At 37.2% G+C, this 8,634-nt stretch overlaps 1 protein-coding gene across 1 annotated transcript in view; it reads left to right on the plus strand.

The window, feature by feature from the left end:
- The window catches only part of LOC106875212 (formin-J), a 190,854-nt gene extending 184,591 nt beyond the window's left edge, over positions 1–6,263 (plus strand). The window contains exon 16 of the mRNA XM_052973496.1: positions 230–6,263. Coding sequence (XP_052829456.1) covers positions 230–4,332 — 4,103 coding nt within the window. The 3' untranslated portion in view covers positions 4,333–6,263. The remainder of the gene's footprint in view (positions 1–229) is intronic.
- The last annotated feature ends 2,371 nt before the right edge of the window (positions 6,264–8,634 follow it).

Here is an 8,634-nt window from a genome sequence, read left to right on the forward strand (position 1 = left end):
ATATATTATATATATATAATTTGTGTTTGTTTTAATGGAAAAATCAGCTGTTACCACCCAAATATACTTTGGAATATATTTTTAATATTGTTTTTCTCATTTTCATTACAACTGTATTTTGTACTCTTTCGTGTCTTATTTATCAGATATTTATATTATATATGTAATTTTTATTTTTATTTCATGGCCTTCTATTTTTATTTATTTATTTTTTTATTCTTTTTCGCAGAAGAAATGCTCTTGCAAAAGGAAAAGGGTTCTATTGTTGATATGCTGCTTGCTGATGTCCGCAGCGGTTTTGGTAGCCACAATTTCATCAGTGATAATTCGTCTGTTCGAACATCTGACAGTATAAGTGAAATAACTTCTTACATGTCCAGCGACAGTGAAACTACCCAAAATAGTGATAGTAATCAATCGGAATTTATGAATGGAGATAGCAACTTGACAGATGAACCTGCGTCTGATTTTATCCGTCTAGGGTTCGGAAGAAAAAGTATGCGCAAATCAAAGCACAAAAACAATTTTCGCTCTAACAGTTCTGACAGCTTATGTACAAGTCAAGGAAGCAGACAAGCATCAAGTGAGAACAATACTGATACAGAAAGTCTTGGCAGCAGTCAAGATGACAGAGCAAGTTTTCGCCGAATGAGGTACTCAAAGGGAAATGACGACGAATTGTTTGAGTATTTGGGCAATGGATCAGATCAAATAGCATTCAGGAGAAGTTATCATGGTCATCCAAGAAATCAAAAGCGTTTGGTTAGGAGAAACACAAGTATTACTTTTGAACGCGAAAGAGGGCCGTCTCCAACTATGTTCGACGACTCTATCGACTCCATGAGATTTCTCTTGAATAAAGATAAAGTACCTCTTGTAGACGGAAGAGCCAAATCAGACACTTTAACCACCGCCAAACCAATAAAAGAGTCACTTCGAAAATCGGCGAGCGCTCTAGAAAAGAGAGATATAGATCGGGCAGTGAAAAAAAGGGAAGCACTTGTTGTGGCAAAAGAACAACGGTATGACAGAAATTGTCTTAAAAGAACACCCAGTTTATCTACCTCCTATAAACATTACAGTAAAGATTATTATCATGGTGATGAAAATTCTCAACCTTCCTCGCCAACACAGGTATTAGGGCTCAGAAGCCCTACGAGAGTAGAAAGATCAAATTTACTAAAATCGGCTGGAGATGGAGAGGATTCGTGTAAAATGAACACGAAACAAGTCGGCAACAGTGTGATAAACCTGGATAAAACAAACAGTGGCGTAAAACCGAAATCTCCGTATGTACTTACAAGGGATGAACTTTTGGAGTCAGGTAGTTCATTGGAAAAACCTGTTGACTCCAATATGGTAACTCCAGAACATTATTCATCAGATAGAAATCGCGTTTCTGTATCTGTTAGATCACAACTTAGTCGGCAATGGCAAACGAACTTAGATCCTGAAAACATGGACTCTATGCTGAAGAAGATGGACAGAATCAACAGTGAGAAAAATGAAACTGAAACACATCTATCTCCGGAAGAAAAAAGCGAAGCGAAAAGAAAATTAACTTCGTCAGACTCACCTAATGACAAAGACAATAGGTTACGTCGTGATAGACGTAAGATAAGACGGAAATTATCAACAGATGAAATCGAAGATGCTTTGCAAACTCACAATCAACCAGTTACATCAACTGCACACAGTGTGTCCGGAGAAAACTATCTTGAAAATAATTCGGAAGTAAAAACACCACGGTCTCGATCTGGAAGTGACAGCACTGGAGAGAGCGAAAGAGTTAAAACTCGCAAAGAAGAAAGATCACAAAAGCTAACAGGTAAAAGAAGGTTTCTCGCAGAGCGATTCGGAGACAAAGAACATACTTCGACTGGGCGCTGTCGTAGTAACGTAGAAAAGGAGTCTGTCGATCGTGCTCTTCAAAATTTAATGCCTCAAGGATCAATGAATAGATCAAAATCCTTTGAATCTGTAGCACGAAAAAATAACAATAAATCTAATATGAAAAAGGGGCCAAATAGTGGAAGTACACCAGACACATCTCAGGAGAAGAATAATTTAAGAGGCAATTGCATGGGTCATTTCCCATATAAAGGAAATGATGACAGCGAGAATGAAACGCCTGTCGAAAATGTTCGGCATTCATCAAAGAACTCTAGTCGCTTATCGGTGAAATCGACTTCAACCGAAACTTTGCAGGCAGAGAATTATAGTGACAATGAGTCAAATAACTTATTTGAACACAAAATAAAACCCAATGCGGAAAATGATGAAACAAATGATAAACGAAGAGGAACAGAAGAAAAAAAATTAACAGAAGAAATCAATGATAATCCGAGTTTGAATTATTCGGTGAACAACTCTACTGCTACAGTGGAAAGAAGACCTCACCGCGTTCATAGTTTGATTGAAAATTCGTCATATCTAATAGACCAGAACACTTCTCCTATTACCTCATGTGAAGACGAAGTAAACCCAACCCTTATCTTGGCGAAATGGCGTTTTAAGAGACAGGAAAAACGTAGGAGTCAGAGTAGCTGCATAAGTGAAACAGAGAAACTGAAGAATACAGATAGTAGTAATAAACTAGAGCATGGAGTTTTGATGTCAAATTCTGAGTGTGGATTTAAAAACGAATCCAGTTGTAGAAACAGTGTAGCCTCTGCTTCTGACAAAGATGAAGGGTTTGAAACTATGAGCGAGACCATAAGCCAGAGGACTTCAGTTAGTAGTAATTTGGACTTGGAATCTAGCTACGGTACTTCAATCAATTATAGGAAATCAGAAAGTAATAAACATCGAACAGAACCTGATTTCATTAAACATGGGACTGAACTTGATAGTACTCGACATAACCTTAAATCTGGAATTATAACTGTTAATAGGGTGGCAACAGATGTTTCCGAATCAGATGTTCGCAAACAACGGACAGAATCTTGGACAGAATCAACTGTTCGTGTGAATGCTTCAACTTTGAATGAAAACCTATTCATAGACAGAAAGGCTAACTTTTCAACACCTTTATTGAAGAAAGGTGGAGATTATTCGAAAGATAATCATTGGAATGATACAATGGAGAACAAAACAAAACCACCTTTAGTGAGGCAGTTGTCAGTATCTACAAACACACCCGATAAAACTGTTTCTGACACAGCTGATAAGGACTCTATTAAAATGCTTGATAGTAGCAATGTATCACCTAAGACAACACCAAAGACCGCTAGTATTCCAAGTTACATGAAGAAAACATCTAGCAGTAAAAAGAAAGTAATAAAGGAATCTCTAGAGCTTCAACCAACAATCAAACGTTCTAGTTTTTCTCGCAGTTCACATCGTTCGGGGAAACATGTTCCAGTCAGCTCACAATTAAACAAGTCTGGTTCAACAGAAAGTGTGTCATCGTCGCCTCAAAACGAAAGAATTAACCAAACTTTTCTTAGACGGTCAATTGCTGGAACAACTGCAAAATCAACTGCATCTCTTACGTCATCGAAACTCGGGTTTTCCTCAAATGTTACAAAATTGCAACCCATTTCTTCACCTCGAGCAACCAACTCTCTCAACAGCAAACTCCCTTCGGCCGAATCAAAAATAACAAGATCTACTTCTTTTAACAGAAGTCATACATCAAGTTTCATGTCACCTACCGCATCATCAAGAGCTAAAAAAGATCCCAAACAATCTACTGCGAATACTCAAGAAAGTATAAATAGCAGTAGCTTATCTAGTACACCTGCATCAAGTACAAAATCAAGCTCGGGTAGTGTCAAACCTTCGCTTGCTAAATCATCTAGTTTGCCGAAAAGGAAAACAGATTCAAGTAGCTCAAGTTGTAATACAAAGCTGCTTCATTCCTCGTTAAAAACAAATACCCCGTCTCCTTTCTCGAGAACAAATAGTATACGGCGTTCTATGGGGATGCCTCGGACGCCATCCGAGAAGACTACCAATCAAAAAGTGAAAAATAGCTCTGCATACGAAGAAAATAAACACACTGATGTTAAAAATAATAATAGTAACATCACTACCAATAACAAAAAGAGACTCAGCAGTACTTCCATGGATAAGGCATCAAACGTAAACGGTTCTCACAAATCCCGAATGCCAGTCAAATCTGTAGATTCAACGGTTATAAGTGAGAAAACTGTCAAAGAGCGCAAGCCCCAGAAGACATCAGATCAAAGTTCGCCCGGAAAAAAATTATCGATAAGTGATAGAGAAATAGATAATGGCGGATTTACAATAAGCGACAGATTTAAAAAGAAATTTTCCAAATCAAAAGACAAGAGTTACAGGCGAGTCATTAGTAACATAACAACTTGATTAGCGATTCTTGAGAAAGCTGCAAAATGCATTAAAAAAATATATTCTTAAAGTATGTGCGTACATAAGTTTATAGCTCGTACAAGATTTGATCATTCGAGTGCCTTTTGTATACAGAATCGAACACAACTAAATTATTTTTATACCTCAAATACTATTAAACTGTTGCAGTTTTCTTTAAAATATTAATGAATTTTAAAACGAGGAATATACTTAAGTATTCTTCGATATTGCATCATACACACAGTGATAAAAACTTACATGCGAATATTCGTGACGTCTAGAAAAAAAATTTACTGTTTATCATACCAGTTTTTGGTTTTGTTCTCAAGTCGAGTGTCATGTATAATGGTTATTATCACATCATTTAAATATCATATTTTAAACAAATATCTACGGCATCACCAAGTGCACCTCTGTTACTATTGTTATTGTCGTAATTGCAATTTTAAGCGGACAGTGAAATGACAAGATAACCGAATCAAATATGCAAATATATTTGCTCTTATAGTTGTAGCTGCAGTTATATAAACAAGAAATATCAGAAGGAAACAAGACAAAGTAGGATGGGGCGGGGTTATTTCGAAAAGTTTCGAGGTTTGAAAATTCCTGCTAATTATGAAAACCATGATTAAAGGACGAAATTAAAATTATGGTCATTTAAAGAAATTCCACGCGCTTTCAACGTGAGTGGACTCCATAAATGAGTTGACATATTCGACGAGGTGGCTATCTGTTCTGTTCAGAAAATAGAGCCTGATATCTCTGGGATATGGGAATAAGCTTGCCACAAGTTTAAAAACACACGCACACGCACACGCACGCACACGCACACGCACACACGCACGCACGCAAACACGCACAAATTTGTAGTGTAATATACGGATTGATATAATCATGTGGCTTTTACGAAAAGCTCCTCTAACGGACCCGGCTAGCAAGATAAAATATAAACGTTTACGGTTATATTTTAATTAACTACGAAGGGCAGTCTTCGAAAATACAAGCGTTACAAGCATGGCCGCAGTCAAATGACTGAAACGAGTGGTGGAAAAGGAAAAGCGAAATTAATCGGTTTTATGATTTTCTTTATAATAAAAACGGATCTTTTTTAAAACGGGGGCCACATTTTTCATTAATGTTTTACGTAGTGTTTTTGGTACCGAAAGACTTTCAAACTTCGTATACTTATCTATTTTGTGTTATAGAACAGAAAAATGTTTTTGTATTCGAATTTATTTCATGTAAAAAATTGTCTTATTTCGATAATTTCAACCAATCACTGACGTCCACTCAGCCGATATACATTAAGTGCCGACTACATAAACAAACGATTCTTCGTTTTATTTGCTTTTTTTCATTTTAAATTTGCTTTAACCCTAACCCTAAGCCTAAGCCTAACCCTAACCCTAACTCTAACCCTAGGGTTAGGGTTAGAGTTAGGGTTAGGGTTAGGGTTAATTGTTTCAGAATCGTTTGTTTATGTAGTCGGCACTTAATGTATATCGGCTGAATGGACGTCAGTGATTGGTTGAAATTACAGAAATACGACAACTTTAACATGGAATAATTTATGGATTTCTTTTTTTTTTAAGAAGACTAAGAGAAAAAGATGTTTTATATGACACATTCTACCAGTGTTCCAAGTTTCAAAGTGTTTCGTTAATGAAAAATGTGACCCCCGTTTTAAAAAAGATCCATAAAAACTGTTTATTCCAAACTGCATACAAAGTTATGTAATACGTACAATATATGCAACATGTGCAAAATTATTATTGTTCATTTACATCTCCAGATATCCTGTGTTGAAACACAATCAACTTATGAGGATGAACTGGAAATTTTGTAGGCTATGATGACAGAGCTGTGAAATCTTGCGTGCATTAATGTTAACCTTTCCTTTTAATAAACATTGTTTCTTTTATGGTAAACGACATCTAACTGTTCAAAGAACGCTTTTAACGTAATTAATAGCAACTTCTCTTGCAAATCGACAAAATTTAGCACCGTAGTGTTATCAAGTACCTGTAGAAAAAGGGGTCATCCCCCTCCCTCCAAGGACATTCAAGTTAACATGGTTGCTACATTAGGGGATGATGCACCAGCTTTATCATGAGTGCAAAAGTAGGCGGCTGAATTTTAAGGGGGTAGAGAGAGTTTTGAATATGAACCATGGTCTGGACGCCCAGTAACTGCCGCCACCGAGGAAGCATTGATCTTCTTTATATGTTCATGGATGACAGCCGATTAACTATAAATCAGCTCGGCAATGCTATTAGCATATCCCTTGAGAGTCGAAAATATTATGGACCATGAATTCGGCATGACGAAGGCCTGTGCTCGGTGGCTGCCACATCATCTGATACCTGATCAAAAGCGCACCGGGCTGATCACATCACAGGGAAATCTGACTTTGTTTAAGGCAAATCTAGCTGATTTACTTGAACTTTGCCTAATCCATCAATTTGAGCCAGAGACAAAGAGTCAATCTGTGCAGTGGAAAAACCCCTCTTCACATGCTCTTAAAATGGCCAGGGAAGGTGAAAACCTCAGTTTTGGAGAATGCAAAATAGGCTGTTTATTAATTATTTTCACAAGGGACATACCAATTCATTTTTCAAGGTATCCGTACCATTGAAAGCTAAATCATTTTTATTACTCCCTTTGACATTTTGCGCGGTTAGTTGGTAAACAGACTGGTAGATCCATGAATGAACACTGGTGGGAGTATAATGACCAGAAACAGTTGTTGATACTTAGGATCAGTGATTCTCAACCATTTTTATCTAATTCCTATTTTACTTGGATTGACCGCCATAACCATTTGATGTTAAAGAAAAGACTCTTACTATATTTTTATAATTAAATATTATTAGGAACTACAAAATATTTAAAATATTTTGTGAATTGTAGAAGCATGACCAATTTATTGTACAAACTTTTTAAAAAGTAAATCTTTTATCGCACTCCCCCCGCCCCAACCAGGGCCATGTGGACCCCCGGTTGAGAATCATTCATTTAGCAGCATGCTGATGATCAACATGGCAGCTTGCTGGATCACATAATCATCTAAGTATCGAAATCTTGTCTAAACACCCGAGAGGTACTTGGATCTGTTCTCACACGTAAGAAATCGCCATTAGAAAATATGCTTAGCAATTAATAGAGCTACAACGCCATTACTGTAACTACCCATGTAAACTACATATGCGTGTGTGATGGAGGTGGTGGTGGTGTGTGTGTGTTTGGTACATGTAGTATAGGATTAGAGTGACAGCAAGATACAAGGAAATCCGTACAGATAAATACATGTAACTATGAACAATTCTAATACACATGCACATATACGTGCAGGCACACGCGCGTAAACACCCTCGTACAAGAACCAACATATGCGCGCGCGCGCACACACTTACAGACATGCACACACGCGTATAAAACTGGCTACGTTGGCCATACGCGCACGCAGCGCGCGCTCAATTCTGTTATCTCCTTTTACTCTCTCTCTCCCTTTCCCCGATATAAGAAACTACACTCATAGACCTTTATGGGATGACAAGCAGGTTTTAGCTGAAACTGACCTTGAATAATAAGGCCGGACCACGGATGACCAATGCCTACACAGTCACAGACATACATAAGTTTGGCAAACGAGTGTACACTTACAACTGTACATGCTCGCACACGCACACATACTCTTCATCTAATCTCATCCTTCCTTTGTCTTGTAAGCGACCATACATCTACATATACACAGGTGTAGGAATAACTCACAGGCAGAGTCAAAACTGTCCTGGAAGTGCGAGGACAAATCATTGCTGTGGTCGTGATTAGCGATAAAAGAACTTTGATAAAAAAAAAAGCACGCAATTTATTGTTTGAAGAAGACATTAAGCAAGGAAGCGATTAGATAATTAGGTAATTAACCTATTGACTAACAATAAAGAAGTGATATTGAACCAATGCGTGTGTTATTATTTGTATAATGACTATCTCAAAATACAAAATTTGTTTCAATACACGAATTCACATCAAGCAGCTCAGAAATCATGTACAAAACATGAAGTAATAACAAATAATAATAAAAAGATTTATACTATATTAGTTATCAATACATTAAACTCACCCGTTAATCCTCTGCCAATTGCCCTCTCAGTCTATATACGTATATACAGAAATATACACATTTATACAGCTGTGCACAAACACGCGTCCTCAAACTCACTTCCATGCGTATACGCATACTTGCCGGCATTCGCTCCTGTACCAACAACAGCGTGCATATATATATATATATATATA

The sequence above is a fragment of the Octopus bimaculoides genome, chromosome 16 (genome assembly GCF_001194135.2).
Source record: "Octopus bimaculoides isolate UCB-OBI-ISO-001 chromosome 16, ASM119413v2, whole genome shotgun sequence".
NCBI classification, from domain to species: domain Eukaryota; kingdom Metazoa; phylum Mollusca; class Cephalopoda; order Octopoda; family Octopodidae; genus Octopus; species Octopus bimaculoides.